The following is a 22827-nucleotide window of genomic DNA, read 5'->3' as shown; positions in this document are numbered from 1 at the left end:
GCCAATCTTCCTTAAAATGCCCCCAGGAGTACAATGCTTTATGAAGTCAAATAGTCTAATAAGCAGAGACTTTTGGAGCAGGTAGAAACCACACTATATCTCCTTAGGATGTTACATTCTATGCTGGTTCCAGGTCTCCTTTGGTTGCAAAGCTACCAATGACTTCAAATTGACAAAGGTCCATCATACAGAGACTGTTGCTTTCAAGGATATAGAAAGACCGCTCATTGGGCTCTGTGTCTAAAATCGTTTGCTCTGTGTTTCTCCATTCTACACTCTTCCCTTAAGTCTCCTGGCTCTCCTTCACTCTCGAAGTTCCCCTCCCTGAACGAAGCCCCAGGGGCCAAGATCAGCTCTAAGGATCCATGCCTGCTCTTTAAAATTGGATGGCGCACACCTCTTCATGTCACCTCTGTGCATGGGTGAACTTGCTGAATGATTTACTGGAGTCTGCCTAGGGGGTTAAGGTCCTTGTTTATTAACAGCAGCTAAAGTTAAGACATTGATGTGCTGTAGGCAGTGAGTTCAAGGGCTGGTTGGCTTCATATTGCAAGCGCATTGAGAAAGGGATTGGCAATCAGGTAAGTAGCTCAAGACCTTGAAACAACAATACTTCTAGTGCAGGGTGAGAAATGGCTCCAGTAGAAGTCGCTTTGTTAAGCAGGTTTCTGAAAGCTTGTTGGGCAGGGGCAGATGCTGCAGGGTATATGAGTGGGTGGCAGATTACATCTACTGTGAAATAGCTAAGAAATACATCTGCTCAGAAATATTCAGCTCCATCCCATATAGTGCCAGGTCTCCGTCTGACAAATTATAGGGCCCGTTTCCTAGAGTGGGCCAGATAGTAGGATGCATGTCCCTCTGAACACAGGGCTATTTGGTGAGTAAGTTTGGGTATGCTTGTTTGGCCACACTTTAAGGGCTCTCGCGTTGCAATTTCACTCTTGAAATCTGTACTTATTGGAAAGAGATTGCAGTGTCTAAGACCTCCATTAATTAGCCCTGTGGCACCATTTCAAGAATTGCCAGTTCTGAGATGTAGCATCTCCAGGTCTCACCTTAGGGTCTGATTGTCTAGTTCACCAACAGGTAAATGAGTATTAGTGGGTACATTTTTCACCCAACTTTTATTCAGTGAATTACAGCCTTTAACCAAGCAGAACTGCAGCCACTAATCTTACTGCTTTAACGCAGCAAATTTTGTGTACTGAGTGGGGTTGTTTTAAACCAAGAGTTTGCAGCTGCTCCCATATAGTCTAATAAATAACATTCTGGAAAGGATGCAAGTTAGACCTGAACTTAATGCTGCCGGGCATAAAAATTGCAATTGAATCACTGAATGTCCCAGGCTTCCAACTGAGAGCCTGCCTGTCCCGCTGCCATATTAGATAAAACGCTGACTCTCTGCTGCGATCAATAATCTGTGTTTTATTAAATGACAGCAGAGAACTTTAGGGCAACGGGGCTCTTGGGTTCTGTTCCTGACTGATTTCTGCATAAGTTATCTGACCTTTCCTAGTGCCTTATTCTGCTCCTGTAATGCCTTACTCGGGGGGCTGTGAAACTTAATTACTCAGTGCTTTCAACCAGTGTTCAGATCCCTGGATTAAAAGTGCGGTATAAATGCAAAGGATAAATATTATTTATCCACTCACTTTTCTAAATCTAACTGCACATCATCACTTGTAATAATCAATGTGCCTACTCGCAATCGTGAGCAGTGTTTATATAGGGAAAGATCCAAGCAAACAGCGGGGAAAATTGTCCATAAATATTGATTCAGATTCTTGATTTTTATTCAGTCCTGTCTTGAACCTTTCATGTTCAATTCTGCAAACATTTGATCACTCCAGGTCCGGTAAGGGGTCACAAAAATGAAGTGTGACGTTTGAATGCTCTACTAGTCAGCAAAAGCAGATTTTGACAAGTCTGTTTGATAGTAGCAGTTGCGGGCTGTATTGTATTGCATGTGGAGTCACAAATGTGGTCTGGATGCAGTTGCATCCATCAAAACGTTCACAAACAATCGACAGGCCAGAATTCTTTGCTGAAGGAATTTGCAGATAATTGTGAATAATGAATTAGTTCAAGGATTTCACAAATTGAAAAAGCCAAAATTTGATGAATAATTCAGAATGAACGTTCACTCAACTGATGTGTGGAGAATTACATAGTCAGCAAGTGGTATTACTTTCCCTTTGCTAGAACTATTCAAGGGCACATTACAGCTGAAAGGTAATCTTTAAATTGCATATGTTTGCTGTCCTCCACCAAAGCAATTAAAGGTTTATTGGGTACATTTATTTTCCAGCAGAAGCATTTCCTTTTGCTGATGTAGCCTTTTTAATGGCTATAGTAGCAAGTAGTGCAAACCCAGTGCATTGGGGAATGATCAGGGCTGGGGGATTATTTTACAGATTACAGTAATTTTACCAACTGCCTCCTTATCCACCCCCCCACCCCAAAGCGATGAACATACACAATGAAAATAGGAAACAAGATGGTAGGAGATGGGACGTCCAAGGGTTGGATCACAGGAGCGTGAGAGAGAATCAGCATCATATATCAAAGGTCTTAGGCTAATTACATCAATACATCTGCCTGACAAGGTATTACTGGAAAGAGAATGTGATGATCCTTTTAAATTACCAGTGGGAAATATTTTTACTTACTACATAATGAAAACAGAAACCCGTGTCACTGCAGAATTGTCTCTGCAATCTAATGTGTTGACTTGGGCAAATGGATGGGCAAGACCATTCATCTGACAATGGACGTGTGGCTCAGTGGGCACTGCTGGACTGTGATCTAAATGCTGTTGCTATTGAAGTCACTGGCAAAACAACCGTTGGCTTCAGCAGGACATGTATGTATGAGTGCTCCCACTGGGCTAGCTCTGGGACAGAAAGAAAGGGAAGGCCAGTACTACAGGAATATCCAGCAGGATACCATGCTAAGCATGTTCATGTTCCAGATCTGTTGCACAGGATGAGGGAGGTGACAGAGAAGTGGCCAACCAACTCCTTTCTCTCTTCTGGGTTTGTTGTCCCAGATGATGGCTCTCTGAAAGGCAACAGATACGGATAAAGGGAGCATTTTTCTCCCTTGTGCAGTGCTCATCCAACCTTCCAGGTTATCAAAATTTTAATGGCTTGATCCTGCTCCCATTGAAGTCAAGAGCTGACTTCCAATGACTTAAGAGGTACAGTGGGTCCTGTAAAACTTCACAGACAGCACTCCTGTAAATAGGTATTCTCCTCATCTTACAACCGGAGAAACTGAGACACAGACATCACCTAGCTGGTGGAGCAGAGAGATCTAGTGGATGATGCATAGGTTTGTGATCAGGAGAGCCCTATTTTATTCCTGGTTCTGACGTTGAATTAAAAATCCTGTGGAAAGGGCATTTTTCTTTGACATTCTGTAGTTGAATTGCTGTGGAAACTTGTAGGTCTTCCGCCTATTTGTTTGAGCCCTCCTAAATGCTATACCTAAGGCTACATTTTAGTCATGGGTATTTTTAGTAAAAGTCATGGACTGGTCATGGGCAGTAAACAAACATTCATGGCCCGTGACCTGTCCATGACTTTTACTAAAAATATCTGTGACTAAAACTTGGGCGGAGGGCCGCGGGTGCTCGGGGAGGGGGGGGGATTCAGTGGCGCTGTGAGTGCTGCAGGAGGTGGCCCAGGACCCCCGCTGGTGCTGGGAGGGGGAGTGGGCAGGGCTGGCAGGGGCTCCCTACCCGGCTCCGTGTCCCTGCAGCTCCTAGGTGGCAGATGAGCCCAGGGGGCTCCACGTGCTGCTCCGGCCACAAGCGCTGCTCACTCCATCCCCCCTCCCTCTGTCGCTCACTCTCCTGCACCCTCACTCACTTTCACCAGGCTGGGGCAGGAAGTTGAGGTGCGGGGTCAGGCTCTGGGAGGGAGTTTGGGTGCATGGGGGTTCGGGGTGCGGGTTCTGGGAGGGAGTTTGGGTACGGGGGGGTGAGGGGTGCAGACTCTGGGAGGGAGTTTGGGTGTGGGAGGCGGTGTGGGCTCTAGGCTGGGGCAGGGGGTTGGGACGCAGCAGGGGGTCAGCGCTTACCTTGGGTGGCTCCCGAAAGCGACCAGCGCACCCCTCTGGCAGCAGCTCCTAGGCAGGGGGCACAGGGGGTCTCCACGTGCTGCTGCATGAAGGCACCGCCCCCGCAGCTCCCATTGGCTGCAGTTCCCGGCCAATGGGAGCTGCGGAGTCAGCGCTCAGGGCGGGGGCAGCATGTGGAGACCCCCTCCCCAGGGGCACAGGGATGTTGGCCGCTTCTGGGAGTGGCGCGGTGCGAGGGCAGGCAGGAAGCCTAGCTCTGCTGCTCTGGTGGTGGCGCGCGGGGACCCCTGGGCTCTTTTAAATAGCCTGGACCCTGGGCGGTTGCCCCCTTTGCACCCCCCCATTGACAGGCCTGCTTCTGTGACCTCTGCGACAGACTCGCAGCCTTAGCTATAGCACCTTCCAACAATGGTTTTGTGCCCTCCGGCTAATCAATTAGCCTTTCTGAGACTCAGGTTTCTCACCTGCAAAATAGGGCTAATGATATTTAACTGCCTTAGGGAGGTGATGTGAGGCTTAAGTAAATATTTGTGAAGTGAATCATAAAATGTTCCCTTTTCCCCCCCTCGGGTTTCCATTTAGAAATGTACGTCTTCTCTGCGCCATTTCTCTTGGATGAACCAAGAACTAACAGGCTTCTGAAATCAGAAATACAAGGCAAGTGAACGCGGATTAGTTGCGATAGGAAGTAATTTTTTTTTAATTCCCATCTTAAACTGATGTACCTACTGAATATTTAAATACATAAATGTCTTTCATCCCTTCATTTTACTCTGCCCAGTAATCCCTCTCTGTCGGGACTGCTTCTAGTATTTCAAATCTCTGAGAAGCCTCAGAGAGAGAAATATTTCACAATTCCCCCTCCCCCAAATATGGAATTTCACCCTCACAATGGCACCTGTCCAGAATAGGCAATGTTTGCTCTTGGCCCAGTGACAGGATTTGAGGTCAGATACTTTATGGCCCTGCAGAGCTGTAAGTGGGAGGGTTGGGATGGAGGGACTGGGAAGCTAGAAAGGGGACACAGATATACAGCCCTTGCTTTTAGCTCTGGTGCGTCCTGAGAAACCCAGCTTTAAAGCTGTAAGATTATGTATATAAATAGCAGTCATGAAAACTAAGGCAGCTTGGTTTAAATGTGGAGGGACACAAAATATAGTCCCATCACTTTTTAATGAAGCATCCCTAAAATAGTATTTTTGTAACGTATGCAGCAAGTGCTGAATACTTGGTGGCGTGGAATATATAAAATAAATAAAAGGTTTATTGGTACTGTGACAGGGCAAGGCCAGATGGCTATAGAAAAGTAGTGGGAGATAGATATATTCGCTTCAGGCTAAACAAATCCCTGGTACCAGGATAAGTGAAATGGCAGCTGCTCCAGGTCAATTAAGACACCTGGGGCCAATTAAGAACTTTCCAGAAGGCAGGGAGAAGGCTAGGTTGATTGGGACACCTGAAGCCAATCAGGGGCTGGCTGAAACTAGTTAAAAGCCTCCCAGTCAGTCAGGTGGGTGTGCACGTCAGGAGCTGTGGGAGGAAGTTGTGCTGTTGGAGAGACTGAGCAGTACACACCATAACAGGCACAAGGAAGGAGGCCCTGAGGTAAGGGTGAAGTGGAACTTGAGGAAGTGAGGGCTGCTGTGGGGGAAGTAGCCCAGGGAATTGTATATGTCATGTTTCTAAAAGGTCAGCTACCATAGCTGATACTATTAGGGTCCCTGGGCTGGAGCCTGGAGTAGAGGGTGGGCCCAGGCTCCCCCCCCCCCGACCTTTGCCCCCTGATTAATCACTGAGACTGGGAAACAACAGAGACTGTGCAAGGAAGGATAACTTCTCCTCACCTCCCTTGCCGGCTTATGATGAAAATGGCTCAGTAGACTGTGACTCTTGTCTCTAGAGAGAGAAGGATTACGTGGAGGGTCACAGTGAGCCTCTGAGGCTAGCGAAATCTGCCAGGAAATGCGGGATCCACGGAGGCAAGGACAGAGCTTTGTCACAGTACTCATTTGAAATATTCTAACCCGAGGCTTGTAAAAACTTTGTATCACCGCACAGAGTATGCGTTTCATATACTCTGTGTGCCTATATATATTGGTGGTACTATAAAAATTGTTAATTGCCTTAGATAATGAACTAACTACATGCAGTCAGTAAGCATAGGGAATTAAAGTGCACTACTGCAGATATTGAGGTAGCTGGATCTTGTTAAGTTAAACAGGAAAGTGGTGATTTGGGGGGGGGGGTTTTCTTGGTGCCCAACTTACACTTTTGGCTGTCAATACTGGAACTATGCTTTTCTCTAACAGCGCCTCCAGGGGACATGGTTTATTACACTCTGAAAATGCTGTAACTAAGTGAGAAAAACCAGAAGTTGAAGTAAGGGCCCAAGGGTATGGTTATCCCATAATGCTAAGGGATAGAACCTTAATTTAGCCAATCAGTGCTGCCCATTTTCTAAAATGTGTCTGCATAGTGTTATCCCCAAATAGAGTGGCAGGATATGGCTTTTGAAAAATAATGTAATACTGTGAGACACTTCACTCGCTAGTGCTAAAGTTTCAATTTTCAAATTTAGCAATTCCTCCCTGGATCCTATGCGGTCAGGTTACTAAGAATGGCCAAGAATGCCCGTGGGAGCTCATGGAAAGACATTCTGGTTTCAGCACTTGGACTGCTTCAGAATTTTAAAACAATTGAAAGCCACTGGTTTTTAAATTGGCAATTTATAGTCTGCTGAAGAAGAAGCTGTGTCTCTCTGCCAGCGTTTGTTGTTTCGAAAGAAGAATTAGCTCACAGCATGGTTCTTTTGGGGAGAGCTCTCATTTGTGAAATGGTGCTTGGAGAATTTATGGCTGCTGCTTAAAAGGACTTGAAGTCAGTCACTGCTGCTTGCTGTTGTCCTGCCAAAGACCAGTTTGGAAAATTTTCATTCTCCTGGATTGGGTATTGCGGCCAGATTCTCAAATGGAAGAAAACTGGTCCAATAGCTCCCCCATCCCTATTCAGGAGCGTTGTGATGGAGGACTGGGATACTCAGGTTGGTTCTGAACAGGCTGGCAAAAAGGAGTTGGTTTGCACTGACCAGCTGATGGCTAGATGGGTGTGACACACGCCCAGCATTTTAGCCATTAAAACATGTACTATGAAATAGAAAGTACAAATTGTAGATCCCAGGGGATGGAATTTCCGTAATTCCATTGCAAATGATACGGTAACTAAATTGCGATCTGTGACTTACAAGTATGTAAATATAGTTGGATAAGTTCTGAACATGAAAGTGCACACACAACTCCCCCTACGTGCAGTGGTGGGTTTTAAACACACCTAAGGACAGAATTTGGCCATGTGTTTGGAAAAATGTACGGATGTTAGCCATGTCCAGTGGGACTCTGGGATTTCACATTTGCAAACCTAATTCAGTGGCAATGCAAATAAAGAAGGTTGGTTGTCACATACACGTGGTTGTAACATTCACATGAATATTTATTTAAAGCCAAGTCCTGAACTCCTTAGGAAGCTTTTACTCGGTCCTGCTGCAGGCAAAACTCCAATGGGAATTCAGGTTAAGTAAGAATGTGTGCATCCAATGAAGTGAGCTGTAGCTCATGAAAGCTTATGCTCAAATAAATTTGTTAGTCTCTAAGGTGCCACAAGTCCTCCTTTTCTTTTTGAGGATACAGACTAACACGGCTGCTACTCTGAAACCTGGATTTAGACTGGTACGGCTCCCATTGGATTTCAACAGGGTATGACTCGGACCTCTAGCTCTTAGACAAAATGCTTTTGATTACAGCTTGATTACTTGGCTTCCTTCGTGAGCAAATTCAGTAGCAAATGTGGGAAACCAATGTACATCTACTTGCCTATTGCATTAAACGTATTAGCATTGGCCAAAGGCGGCTTCAGAGTCTTGTTGATTTCAATGAGGGTTGCAGCATTTCGTAGATCCTGGCATTAATAATTACAATTGTTGTTGGTTTTATTATACACATACACTGTGCGCATATATATAGTTATGGTGCCTACCTGCAGAGGAGTGAGGATGAGCAAATGGCCTACTACATCCATGGGTGCTGGAACAGTTTGTCCAGTGGAGGTGCTGAGAGACATTGAACCAAACTGTAAACCCTGCATTTGATGGAAACCACTTCAAGTCAAGGGGCGCCCTCACAGCCCCAGCACCCCTACTTCCAGCACCTATGGCTACATCTTTTCCAAGGGCCAGCTAGTACCTTATGTAAATAAACCAGAACGGATCAGAAGTTCACATCAAATGGGAGGGTGTACTGGCCTGACTAAAGGAAATGCAGTGACTGCAACTTTGTTATCCATCAGCCGGATTGGCTTCCACAAGGGCTAAGCACTGTCCTCAGCTTTGTGAACTCAGAAAACACCCGACACGTTGGACTCAGAATATCTCACCAAAGACCTTCTCCGCCCTTCCAGAAGTCAGTGCCCTGTACTCAAAAGGTGCATCTACGCTGCAATAAAACACCATGGCATGGCCACGGGTCAGCTGACTCGGGCTCGCGGGGCTATAAAATAGCAGTGTAGATGTTTGGGCTTGGGCTGGAGCCTGAGGTTCTGAGACCCTGCGAGTGGGGAAGAGTCTTAGATCCTCGGTTCCAACCTGAGCCCAAACATCTACATTAATTTTTAGCTCCGCAAGCCTGACCCAGCTGACATGGGCTCTGGGACACAGTGCTATGGGCTTTTTATTGCAGTATAGATTTACCCAGAGGGTTATCACGTAACACTTAGACAGGGGCTTGTTTACCTACGTAAGCTCAGCCAACCACTGTTGGCTATTTGTAGCATTTGCTCTCCTGGGTCACATAATTGCATCAGGGTTTAAGATTATGGGCACTGCATGTTTTTTTGAGCCTTTGCATCATATGTAGAATTAAAGTGATCAGAGGCACCAACTATCTCACTTTACTATTTCCCTGGGTCTTTTGTGGGAAAGGCAGGAAGGTTCATTATTTTCTACAAGACATGGAGTGTAGGGCGTCTGGGTATATTGATGCTGTTGCTCTGGTGCCCTGCAGAGTTTCACACAGTCTAACTGTACATCCCTGCATGGTTATCGTCAAATTGTCTCTGCAGGCCAGTGCATTCGCATTCAGTATGGAAGGCCTGGCAATGCAAGAGCCACTAAGGGCTAGATCCAGAAAGGGATTTAGGCAACCAAATGCCACTTTAGTCACCTAATCCAAAGCTTAGATCCTCAAAACCCCACTCAATTGTTGCCTAACCCCCTGTAGGCATCTGAATTACCCGGGTGCCTACACTTTGGGTCGTAAAGTCCTCTAAATTTCTGCAAGTGGGCATGTGCACACAGCCTCCCTGACCCCTGGCACCTTGGCTCATGCCAAAGTCTCAGGAGAATCCTTAAACTTGGCATTCCCCACCTGTCTCACCTACAGGACTTGCTCTTGCAGGCATACCTAAGCCACACCCCTCTCCTTAGCATTTCTTATTGGTTAGCTTAGGCAGCTCCCCATCAGCTTGCCCAGGTTTAAGCACCTAGCTCTCTCTCTAGATTGCACAGGAGTCTGGGTTCCTAATTTGGTGCTGTGGCTTTCGCTAGGCCGCAGAATGTCTAAAAGTTAGGTGTTACAAGGCTGAGTCCAAGTCCCCTTTGTGGATTTAGCCTTAAATCGCCACCAAACTACTTGCAGCTTCTATTACGAATTCATGCCACGGAGGAGGGCCTCCCCGACTAGCTATTTTAAAAGCATCGTATTTTGCTTGTGAAGGCCAGTCTATTGCTTAGGTTTTCTAATCGTACCCATCGTAGCCCTGACTCCACCCTTTTTGAGGAGCAAATCTGTGGATGCTTTGAAGCCTTTACATTTTTCACTTAAATGCACAATAGTGTTTTTAGTGCAAAAATAAAGTTTTTAAAAGCTTCAGAAGTGGGCCCCGAGGGCAGAGCAAATCCAGTGTGGCAGCCAGGAAAGCAGCAGCTTTCCACAGCCCTGCAAAATGGAATCCTTTGTACCTCAGATTCCTAACGCTTGTCAAAGGATGGTGCCATTTTAGTCTCCGTGATTCGGGCTCCTATCTCGTTGTCTCTATACAGCACACCTAACAACTGCGAGAGGGATTTTGAAACAACATTGGCCTAACTCTGCACCTGCTGAATAGCTCCCGCTGGCTTTAATGGGAGCACAGTTAGGAACATGCCGAGCGCTCTTAAAAACCCCATCCCATATAGTTAATATTTACACCATCTGTGTTAGGCATTTTTAGATTAAAATATGCAGGTACAGATAGATACATATTCTAATATGGGGGGGGCATATGTTATATAAAATTTGGTGTTGTTACATACTCCTTTTATTGTTTATAGTTCAGAATTTTGCAAGATGATTGTAAAGCAGCACTTATTACCAACTTACAGGTATGAGAGGAGGGGAAAATGAACTTGTTGAAAGTGTGTTAGAAAAGCAATGTGGCCACGAGCCAGCTATCGCTGTAGAGCTGGTCAGAACACAGGAAGAATATCATGCGAACATTTTCATGGAAGAACGTGTCTCTTTTTCCAGCTCTACTCCTGCATTCCAAACTCCGCTCTGCCACGGACTCATCTTGTGCCCTTGTGCAGGTTACTTGAACTCTCTGTGCTCCAGTGAAATGGAGAAGGGAGGGAGTTGCAAGGATAATGCAATTGGTTGGTGTCTTTTAAAGCAGCGGTTCCCAAACTTTAGCCAGCTGAGGACCCCCATTTTGATTTATAATTTTTCATGGACCCCCAAGTCCCTCACTCAGCCCCAAGCCCTGCCCCCACTCCACCCCTTCCCCCAAGGACATACCCCCGTTCCATCTCTTTCCACCCCTGCCCCTCCTTTTTCCCACCTCTTACCATTCCTGAGCACACCCGGTTCCTGCTCCGCCCCCTCTCTCCTGCACAGCTGTTCAGCGGCATGCAGGAGGCACTGGGAGGGAGGGGTTGAGGGAGGGACGGGGAGGAGCTGATCAGCTGGGCCAGTGGACCCCCCTCCAGGGGTCCACGGACCACAGTTTGAAAAACACTGTTTTAAAGCATTCTGAAAAAGGTAAATTACTGGGCAGACATTTGTTAGTATTTATTGCTTCCTTCCCTCCATTTTGTCTCTGGGGCTGGATGGTGTTTATCAAAATAGCTGAAGAGTGGAATTAGATTGGCTGTGGTGTCGGACTGACCCTCAGAGCTATGAACGGGGGGTGGTGAGTGGTATGCTCAGAGCTGCAGAACATAGTACACAGTCTGCCTCAAGGCCTGATGGTTTAAATTGCTGGATTTGTAAGATGAAAGGGGAGCTACTGTGAAAATGACAGTAGGCTGGCAATCTTCTGGCTAGCTTTGTTCAGAAATGGGGACCCCACAGCACTGCTGCTTTGAGTTGATTGCAAAAGGAAAATAACTGAGTGGTGTGAGAAGAGTCCTTTTTTTTAAAAAAAGGATTTAAAGGGCAAGGGGCAGTCTAAAGAGCCCAATCCAAAGCTCATCAGTGTCTATGGGTATCTTTCCATTGAATTCAGTGGCCTTTGGATCAGGCCGTAAATAAAATTCTGCCAATGATATGGAGAACAGCATTTATATGAAGAGGTATTTCCGACTATTAGTTTCGAAGGACCCGATTTGCCCCCATTGCAGTCAATGGGCTTTTTATCGTTGTTTTCAATGGGCATTGGAACAGACTCGTATACTGTGTACACCAGGGGTCAGCAACCTTTCAGAAGTGGTGGGCCGAGTCTTCATTTATTCATTTTCATTTAAGGTTTCGCGTGCCAGTGATACGTTTTAACGTTTTTTAGAAGGTCTCTCTATAAGTCTATATATTATATAACTAAACTATTGTCCTATGTAAAGTAAACAAGGTTTTTAAAAAGGTTAAGAAGCTTCATTTAAAATTAAATTAAAATGCTGATCTTATGCTGCCGGCCCGCTCAGCCCGCTGCCAGCCTGGGGTTCTGTTCACCTAGGCTGGCAGGGGCTGGCGGCCGGGACCCCAGTCCGGCAGTGGGCTGAGCGGGGCTGGCGGCCGGGACCCCAGACCGGCAGCGGGCTGAGCCGCTCAGCCCGCTGCCAGTCTGGGGTTCAGTCCGCCACCTCCTGCCAGCCAGGGTCCCGGCTGCCGGCCCCGCTCAGCCCGCTGCCAGTCCCGGCCCTGCCACATAGAGTGGGTACCTACCTTCTCCCTGGTTCTAGCCCATTCTCTTCCTCTCTCTGCACTGAGCTGAGGGTGGCAGTGCGCTGAGCACAGGGCTGGGGGTGAAGGAGCAGGCTGGGGGTTGGGGTGCAGGGTCTGGCCAGGAGCTAGAATGAGGGTGGAAGGTCAGGTTTGGGGCAAGAGGTTTGGGTGTGGAGTGCTTATCTGGGCAACTCCCATTTGGTGTGAGGGGTGCAGGTGGGAATGTGGGAGGGTTCAGGAGCTCCTGTTTGGTGCTCAGGGTGGGGGTGGGAATGGGGTGTGTGTGCAAGAGTCTGGACATGGGGTGTGGGGGGTACTGGAGTCAGGGCTGGGGCCATGGGAGGTGCAGGGGTCAGGGCAGGAGGCTGGGGTGTGTGAGGGGGTGCTCCCAGCCCCCTGCCCAGAGCGGCTCACGGCAGGGGGCTGGAGGGGATATGCCCTGATTCCACCCCCTTCCCCACAGCCCCGTCCCCACCTCATCTCCACCTCCTCCCCGGAGCAGTGAGCGCGCTGCGGCTCCACTTCTCCCGCTCCCGCACAAGGGCCATCAGCTGATCGGCGGCAGGGAGAGGAGGAGGAGGAGGAGGGGCAGGAACCCAGCAGGGCGGGGGAAGAGGTGGGGAAGGGGGGACCTTGCCTGCCCTGCAGCAGCAGCCGGCAGGACCAAGCTTCTTCACCCTGCCCCCGCAGCTGGGGGGCGGAGAAGAGCGGGCCAGGGCGGGCAGGATTTTTCATGGCTCTCTGCTGGCTGCCGGGGTCCCGGCCTGGGTTCGGCAGCGGGCTGAGCGGGGCCGGCGGCTGGGACCCGGCAGGCAGCAGCATGCCATTAAAAATTGGCTTGCGTGCCGTCGTTGGGACGCGTGCCATAGGTTGCCGACCCCTGGTGTACACACACACACACACACACACGTATGCCGTGTATATACATATGTCGGTGCACACAGGGGAGACCATTTAACAAAGCAAAGCGGGTTCTGAGAGGTGGGAAATCCTCCTTCCAATGTAGAGTTCTCCCTCGAGTGGCTGTTCATGTCTATTCCAATCAGCTGTGTGCGTGTGCACAGCAGCTGGAAATCTTTTCCCCTAGCAGCACCCGTCCGGTCGGCCTGAGTGCCACCTGGAGTTGCTCCTTCATGGCGCTCAAAATAGAGCCCTGCTGACCTGGCACCCCCTCAGTTCTCTCTTACCATAGTTAGTTCTCGGTAGTTTACTAGTGTTAGTTTAGCATTAGTAGTTAGGTCATAAGTTTCCTTTCAGGGGTCCCTCCCAACCCTCAACAATGCTCCCCCGGCACTGGGATATGCCCCAGTCCCCAGGGTTCAAACTCTGCAACGACTGTGAAAAATTTATGCCTAAGAGCGACCCACCCTTTTCCTGTCTGCAGTGTCACGGGGAGAGCCACCAGAAGGAGAGGTGCAGAATTTGCAAAGGGTTTTGCCCTAGGACCTTAAAAGACCAGGAGCATAGGCTCAAGATCCTTCTCATGGAGGCGGCACTCCAGCCACAATCCAGCCCCAGATGAGACCGTGGAAGGGACACGGATGGCCCCGGCCTTGGAGAACAACAGGGTCCCACAACGGCTGCTGCGACGGGTGGCCCAGAACCTGGGAATCTAGGCAGAGGAGGTGGTAGAGGATGCTGACCCTATGGTAGACATCCTCGCCCACTCCAGGCCCATCTGCATTGCCCTGCCATTAATTAAGACCATTGCTGAGACCACAAAGATCTTGTGGAAGACCCTGGCCTCTCTGCCCCCTCTGGCCAAGAGAAATGAAAGGCGTCACTTTGTTCCCTCAAAAGGATACGAACACTTGTATACCTCCCTCCCCTCTCCGATTCCCTGGTGGTTGATGCTGCTCATCAGTGCGAGCACCGGGGCTACTAGGGGCTCTCCCCTAAAAATAGGGATGCTAAAAAACTAAAGGTCTGCTTTAAAAAAAGAAAGGTCTGCTCCACTTGAGGAGCTGCAGCTCTGTGTTTCGAACCAGCAGGCCGTCGTGAGCAGATACTCGTATAACACCTGTGGCATGATGGCCAAGTTTGTGGAGCTGCTGCCGCCTCAGGACTCCCGTGTGGAATTCTCTGCACTGGTGGAGGAAGGGAAACGAATTGCACGAGGAAACGGGGCAGACCTCAGTCTGATCCTTTCCAGACTCACGGGGGGTCTGCCCTTTGAACCTTTGGCAACGAGCTCCCTGCTCTCTCTCTCCTACAAGGTGGTGTTTCTGGTAGCGATAACCTCAGCCAGGAGGGTGTCTGAGGTCAAGGCCCTAACATCAAAACCTCCTTACACTGTGGACAAGGTTCAGCTCAAGCCTCACCCAGCTTTTCTCCCGAAGGTTGTCTCCCAGTTTCAAATAAACCAGGACATTGTCCTCCCTGTATTCTTCCCTAAGCCACGCTCAAGCGGCAGGGACCAAAAGTTTCACTCATTGGATGGCTGCAGGCCGCTACCCTTCTACATCAAGAGAACGAAGCTGTTCCAGTCCAATACCCACCCTCCTTCCCCTTTGTCGGAGGGGAAGTTTTCCGGCTGCCCTGCACCCGCGTGCGCGCACACCTGATTGGAATGGACATGAACAGTTACAAGAAAGTGAGTAACCGTTTTTTTCCTGCATGGCAAATCTGGCAAAATATACTCAACTTCTTGCTGTTGTCACGCTATAGATATGGGATGTGCTTCTGCTTAGGGATGGTTTTAAAACTGAAGTGAAGCTCCTAAAACATGCAGGGGCAGATATCTGCTTCTGCAGGGATTATGGCTGTGAGGGGCAGGAATATGCCCCCTCTGCTCAGCTACTAAACCACAAAGGCAATTGCCATGTGTATCTGCTAAGTCCTACCAGAGAGAGAGCTTCAGACCTTTGGATGACTGAGCTGGCAGGATACTACCCTTAAAACAGTGCTTTGCTGCAGTTCCCGTGGGAGAGGTGACTTAGCTTCATTGCAGTTGTCATGCATAGTAAAAGATCTCCCTCTTGATGTTTCTCATTCTTTCCTTTGCAAGAAAGCAGCTTGGGAGCAGGCTCAGTAAACCCCCTGAGCTTCATAGACTATCAGGGTTAGAAGGGACCTCAGGAGGTCATCTAGTCCAACCCCCTGCTCAAAGCAGGACCAATCCCCACTTTTTACCCCAGATCCCAAATGGCCCCCTCAAGGATTGAACTCAGAACTCTGGGTTTAGCAGGCCACTGCTCAAAGCACTGAGCTATCCCTCCCCCATGGTGGGGAAACAGACAGTCCTAGAGAAAGAAGGAAGAATGGTGAATGGACAAGCTGAGGAGCAGAAGATAGCAGGAAAATGGCCATTTACAGGGAGTTACAAGGAGGCACAGAGATGTGTTTAGCATCCTGGCAAACGGATATATTACGAGGCCATTTGTAGGAGTGCAGTAGACACACGGTCCTGTAAATAACTAATAGGCAATGCTCGATTGATGAATGTGCCCATATATAGAGACCCTTCCTCCAGCAGGCCTAGACAGGCAAGTGTTCCCACTGATGAGTTCAACTACAGCAAAGTCAACCAAAAGTTTCTGTTAACGTGTGTGGGTAAATACAGCAAAGCGGATGCCTTGCACTTAGCCTTTGGAAATGGCAAACTGAAGTAGTCTATGTACAAAGAGATCCCAAATGATTAAACATGAGGGGTTAGGTGGAAGACACAATCAGTCTGAGTTTCTATGCAACTGCTGCATTTTTCACTTTGCAAGGGTTTTTCCCCCCCCCCAAGCTTTTCTTCTTCTTTTTTGAACTGCCTTGCAGCTAGACTCCAAATATATCATCTATTAAGGATATGGGCCAACAAAGAAAAGGAAATGGTTTCCAAGCAACAGGAACTACGCCAAAGTTTTCAGAATTGATTGTAGCCCTCTGACTCAGGTATCCTTTTATTCATCCATTCTCCAGTGTGGCAGTTCTCTGCATGCTCCTTCAGCGATCAGAGAACTGGACACCTACAGCGTAATTTCAGTACAAAAGCCACATTGATAATCCTCTCACAGCAATAGGCACACAGAAATATAGCCTCTGAGGAGGCCCATAGGCCTCCATGGTTTAAAGAACAGAAAGTGAGTGGATGCAGTATCACTGTTACAATTGTGGTCTGACTGTGAGGGACTGGGCTTTGAAAATTCTATCCTTTACTAGCAGTCAGAAGTGGTTGAAGTCCCCTCAGACGTAGGCCAGTATGTGGTTTCCAAATTTCAGATCACTTACAGCCTCAGGGTGTGCTGGAGATGCCTTTGGGTGGGCTGGGGGCTCCCCACTTGGATGACATTTTTGTTGCCACCAGCTGCAACTCTGAGAGATGGCACCATACCCAGTGCTGAACAGATCTCAAAAGGTCTAGGGGTGAGGTGAAAATAAGCAGGAATTTGGATGTTCACCTGAACCTCTCTGGGTTGTAGAATTGAGGTGTTGTGAGAACAGGTGACTCTAGAAAGTTTCCAGTACTTCCTGTCACTTGTGTGGTCTGAGCTACCATGGGAGTTTGTCCTATAGGGATACTTTTGCCTCCAGTCCTGACCACAAAGTGCAGGGGAAATGAAAACAAAAGTTATCTCTTGACACTCAGAAAAAGATGGATTTGATTTTGGTGTGCTGGCTGGGCAATGGTTAGGTCAGGTTTATTTTGTGTGAACGGTTTCACTCACTTCTAATTATTCACCCCAGCTGTCACCATCTTACTGGGCAGCACCAATTGGCCACAGCTCGACGTCACTCCTATAATTTCTTCCTTCTGAGTGTGGTATGCAAATGTGGCAGTTCCTGGTGTCGCAGTTTCAGGGTAACTGCACCTGTATATCCCCTCTGTGGTCCCTCAAGGGCACTCACTTAGGGTTACCGGCTTCCAGCCGTCACCTCTCTTGAGCAGAGACCCACCTCTCTCTCTCTCTACTGGGGTTTTAAGGCTTCACACACAGTCCCCTGCTTTACACAGTGACATCCCCAGCAAGCGAGTCTGCCTAAACACCAGTTCCCGTGCTTTGCTTTCTCTCTGAGGGCAATCAACGGTGTGATGCCAGCAGTTACAAGCCAGCACACAGCCCTTTCTAAGCAAGCACGCTTATTCTTAAGATGAAAGCATTACAGAGAAAACAAAAACAATATACCGTATATCCATGCTGAAAACTTACCAGAGGTCACCCGTTAGTGTTATGGGGCCCTAAAAGGCAGGCCAAGGTCCTTCCAACCATTCAGCAAGGATTGGGAATCCCGCCCCCCTTTGGTCTTCCCCCTTAGCTGGATGAAAATAAAGGCCCTGGGTGAGTTCAAACACAGCCCTTTTAAGCCAAAATCCTTTCTTCGTTTTCCTAGTCTCTGGAAACCCTGTTGGAACCAATATACGTGAGCCTCCCCAGAGGGTGGTATCTCTCGCTGGGTTTACAATGTGAGTGAGTCATCTAAATGAGCCCCCACCGTTTCAGTTCCTGAAGGAGCTGTGGTAACCCTCCCCGTGCATTAGAACACAATCATATGCACAATCCCTGGCCCCCAGTGCTACATCCGCTTAATACAGTAGGTTCCCCCAAAATACTGCATGTCTGTCACACCTGGCACCTGTGCAGAGTAGGTGGAATTAACAATAAGCGGTGTTTAACCAAAAGCTCTTCCCACACTTGCCCATTTACATGGAGGAAAAAAGCCTGGATGTGAGGAGCCTACAGTTCTTACTGGGCCATATCCCTGACTACAGCTGAACTGCGCTCTGTGTTCCTTTGCCCTGAATTAGAGCAGCCCCAGACCCTAAGCAGCCAAAATTACAGCCACAGATATTGGACACCTGCCCTTTACCCTGATATACCGCAACAGATAGGGAATGGCCTAGGGCAGGGGTTCCCAAACTGGGGCACATGTACCTGAGACATCTCTGGGGGGGTACACAGGAGAAATTGTGTAATAGCAGATTTTAGTTTATTTATTGCGTTTTCATAACAGGCTACTCAGAGGAAGCTTTAAAACTCTGTGGGAATTTGTTATAGAAAATACAGTAGTTAATTTACTTCAAGATGTACCAATGAGAACACAGATACACAGAGATGCTTACATACAGAGCCCTCACCTCCAATCACCATACAGCGCAAGTTCAGTTGCCCAGCAACCATCCAGTCTAACTGAGCTCAGAACATGGGGGCGGGGGCAGTCGGTTGTATAAGTCGCACTATATCTGTGCATAACAGTGAAATATGGACAGATGGTTAAAGACAGGTAGCGTTAAGAAGAACACACAAAGTATCGGTGATGAGACGGGTACGGGTATGTGGGCAGCTGGTAGATCTGGAAGTGGGTACGCAATAAGAGAAGTTTGGGAATCTCTACACCACTGGAGAATCACCCTTGCGTTGAGGTGACCATCCTGATGCTGGATACTTTGGGTTTAAGGCCCGTTTGCATTGGTGACATAGTGCAATATGGCCATGCCATAAAGGAAAATCTGTCACACAACTTCATTTTGCTCTGCATCCTGCACCAGCGCGCACAGTGATCTTCACTGAGCGGCCTGTCCTGTGAGCCATGCAGAAGAAACAAGAGAATGAAGAACACAGTTTGACAAGTCAAAGTAATAAAATCCGATCCCTGTAGCAGCCTCCCTGAAACGCTGCACGGTAAAACGGTTAATATTTAGCTGCTTTTGTTTTACATCTTTCCCCTGGGGGACACTCTGAAACGCATTCTGTTTAGAAATTCTGCTGCTCAGATGGTGGGGCCCAATCCAGCCATCCCTGTGCTGAGTAGGGCCTGCCTCTGCAATGGGACTCTGCTTTATGATGGGAGGTGGGGGCAGAATTAGGCCCTTAGGTTTTCTGGATTTTTCTTTCTTTGGGGCAAGATTGTGCCTTTCAGCACAGCCATGAGCAGGGGGTGGTGTACCAGCTGCCCCACCCAGGGGGCACTGGCTGCACACACACCTTTGTTCCCTCTTGTTGTTTTTGGGGAGGGGGAAGATGAGGTGGGGGAGGAAGGAAGGAAGGATTAAGGGGATGATGAGGAGGGAGTAACTTGTTGCAACCCTTTGCAAATGTGCGGTTTGCTCCCCCTTGCACCTAGCCAATTGCTGTGCTCCCCAAGTAGAAATGAAGCTCCACCCCACCCGCTGGCTTCCAGGGGATGTGCTTCACACCAGACCCAAGATATGGGGATGGAGATGCCTTACTTCCCCACACCGCCTTACTCAGGCAAAGATGACAAGGGATGATCTAACCTTTGGGGTTCTTACTAAAGACCTTTGTGTGAAGCCAGCATCTGCCCCTAGGAGTTCGTCTGCTCCTGCTTGTATCCTCAGGAATGGGATGTTTGACATGGGGCCATAGTTAGCTAGAACTGAAATATCCAAGTTGGGCTTCTTCAGTGTTGGTCAGACTATTGTGTGTTTGAAGGAGGAAGGGAAGATACCTTCTGTTGATCAGGAGTAGTTGCTCCTGATTCATTTTCACAAGTTGCTCATGATTTTTCACAAGTTGCTCATTTTCCAGTTGCTCATGATTCATTTTCACAAGGCAGGATGGGCGTAGGTCGGATTCACAAGTCTTGGGTCGAGACTCCTTTAAGATGTCCAGAACTTCTTGGTGAGAGAATGTACTGAACTCTGGGTGTGCAGGCAGGCTGTTGGTTGGTGGGTATAGGTGATCCATGGAGTTTTAGAAGCCTTCCCCAGTGTGGGCGATCTTTTTGGTGAAGTAGGATTGCAGTCCCTCACAGCGCTTGGTACTGGGCTCTGATGCATATTCCAGCGACTCCGGATTAATGACGCTGTTTACCACCTTGGATAACTCTTTGGGGCGGGATTTGGTATTCTCAGTGGAGGCTACTGTAGTGATGCTCAGAGAAAACCTCGAGATACTTCTTGTAACTTTCCACTGGAAAGGAAGGGGTGGGGGAGTCAAGTTTGGGAAACAAAGGTTTCCCGCCTTTATGTAAATCCTATTTAAGGGTGGGGAGGAAAGCAAACAGGACTCCTCCTCTCCCTGGCCTATCTACCCAAGAAGAAAGACTGCTAAAGCTGCCTGAAGGGAAGGCGGGGGGGAGGGGGACGGAGAGTCCTGACTGAGACAGCGGTCCAGTCTGAAAAGAAATATAACTGGAACTCTGAACCACAGAAACTTTGCAACCTGCCTAAAATAACATTTAGGGTGAGAATTTACATTTTGTAACCTGTTTGTTAAGTATATTCAGCTTAGCTTGCGTATTTTGCTTTATTTGGTCAGTAATCTGCTTTGTTCGGTCTGTTATCTCTTATATTCACTTAAAATTCACCTTTTGTAGTTAATAAACTTATTGCTTGTTTATAATATAACCCAGTTTATGTAATTTCTAACTGGGGGGGGGGGGGGTAAGACATTGTGCATATCTCCCTCCACATTGAGGGAGGGGGCGGATTTCATAAAACCTTTGGGTTTGTCCCCCTTAAAAGGAGTGGGCACCAGAGTGTTGGGGAGAGACCTCAGGCTGAATCTTTCCAGAGCGGATCTCTGTCTCTCTCTGCAGCTGGGTGTGACCCTCCCGGTGTGCTTGGCTGGAAGAGGCTTGTGAGCCTAACCCAGGAAGGCCAGGTAAAGGGGACCCAGGCTGCCAGAATAGACAGGCTCAGTGGTGTCTCAGCACATAAGGTGACAGGGCCAAAACCCGTCACATTCCCAACCTGACAACAGCACAACTTGAAAAGGAACACAAGTTTTGCATTCATTGCCTGGATCTCTTGTGAATGTGAAATCTTGTCTGCTTCCAACATGAAGAATTGTGGTTTTGAGGGCTCATTAGCCAGTGGTGGATCAGAGCTGGTGATTGCTATTGTAATGTATGGTGAAGGCATTTCAGTCACCCCCGTTGGTGCTTTTCCCTGAGCTATGGATGTCATCGACTGTGATGTTTGCTGATCTTTTTCTAAGCACTAATCTGTTTTATTTTCCTCACAAATCCAGGTTCTAAAGCCCTTTGGAGTGCTCCTTTGAGGAGTGAGTTAGGCCAGTGAATACTCCTCACCGTTCTCTCCTTGACATTTTAGCATTATTGCTCAATCAAGCATGAAGCTCTTGTGGTCTCATCACCTCAGGCTGTGACTGCATCCGATCCCACAAGCTCAGCAGTCTCAAATCTTGGGCTTGTTACGTGCTCCTAAGACCAGGGGGAGCTGAGGGTCCTTTCACCTCACAAGATCCAGCCCTCAGGCTTGGTCGATAGCGTCCAGTGTAACTAGAGCTGAGAGGCCCAGTTTTCAAAACAGCTCCCACTGCTGCTAGGCAGAGTTTTGGGTGCTGAGTATCTCTGAAGAGCAAACCGGAGGCGTTTTAGCTCATTCTGTTTGGTGAATGACAGCTCTGAACCCATCTAGTGTTCTTCTTCTTTTCCAGCTCCTACGGCGAGCTCACCAACTGCACCATCCTGATAGCCAAGAAACTGGATTGCTATTGGCCGAACCAGCTGGTGGACGAGTTCTTCATAGCCATTCACAAGCACTATTTCAAAAACTGCTCCCTCTCGGGGAGGTCTCTGCGCGACCCACCTAACAACATCCTATGCCCGTTCCTTGTGGTCCCCATCCTCATCACCCTGCTCATGACGGCGCTGGTGGTGTGGCGGAGCAAGCGGAGCGAGGGCATTGTGTAAGCTAGCATCCCCAGGATCTCAGTAAATCAATAGAGAGACCTACCTTCCTGTGGACTAATCCCTCTCTGTCAGACTCGGCGAGCCCTTGTGGAATCCGCAGCACGTTGGAAGCTTTGGTGAACAGCTTTGTAACCCCAAGGCAAAATGTGGAGAAAGAACAGTGCACACTTGACCTTTAACACTGTCCTGACTAGAGAGGTGTGCTGTACTCATACACATTTCCTCTGGATAACAACCCTTTGTTCAGGCAGAGATGACATGCTTTGGACTAAATGCCACTTCTCATTACTCTCAGTAACTGCAGCACTTCTTGCAAGCCAATTACTTGGTCATTTTAAAAATCATTTATGAGCCAATTAATTGAAAACGTATATCTATAGGTCAAGATTAGTATTTATACACTTAATCAATAATCAGCCACAGGATGGATCTGGGGAGGCACCATTCTGTAGACATCTAATTATTATAATTTATTTCTTGCAAAGTTTTTTGGCTTGAATGCTTCTGAAGTCTATTGTTGTTAATTAAAGGAACCCTTGATTACTTTGCAAACCGCTGTTGTCAGTTTTTGCTTATAATGTACTGAAATATTGCAGCATTGCCTAGCTACACAGAAGCCAGACTTTTCATGGTTAAAAGAGATTTTTTGCAAATTATTTCTCCTATAGTTTCATAGAACTGTAGAAATGTAGGGCAGGAAGGGACCATGAGAGGTCATCAAATCCAGCCCCCCTGCTCTGAGGCAGGACCGAGTAAACCTAAACCATCGTTGACAGGTATTTGTCCAACTTGTTCTTAAAAACCTCCATGGATGGGGATTCCACAACCTTCCTTGGTAGCCTGTTCCAGAGCTTAAGTACTCTGACCAGTTAGAAAGTTTCTCATAATATCTAAAGGATATCTAGAGACCTCAGCCAAGATCAGGGCCCCATAGTGCCAGGCACTATGCAAA

General features: G+C 48.0%; 1 protein-coding gene across 1 annotated transcript in view; it reads left to right on the top strand.

Annotated features, from left to right (window-relative positions):
- Nucleotides 1–22427, top strand: part of RAMP1 (receptor activity modifying protein 1) — a 125559-nt gene extending 103132 nt beyond the window's left edge. The window contains exon 4 of the mRNA XM_048870166.2: nucleotides 21620–22427. Within this exon, the coding sequence (XP_048726123.1) occupies nucleotides 21620–21875 (256 nt within the window). The 3' untranslated portion in view covers nucleotides 21876–22427. The remainder of the gene's footprint in view (nucleotides 1–21619) is intronic.
- The last annotated feature ends 400 nt before the right edge of the window (nucleotides 22428–22827 follow it).

Source organism: Caretta caretta, chromosome 11, assembly GCF_965140235.1.
Source record: "Caretta caretta isolate rCarCar2 chromosome 11, rCarCar1.hap1, whole genome shotgun sequence".
NCBI classification, from domain to species: Eukaryota; Metazoa; Chordata; order Testudines; family Cheloniidae; genus Caretta; species Caretta caretta.
The sequence above is the reverse complement of the archived record's forward strand: the minus strand, read 5'-3'. Positions and strand labels throughout refer to the sequence as shown.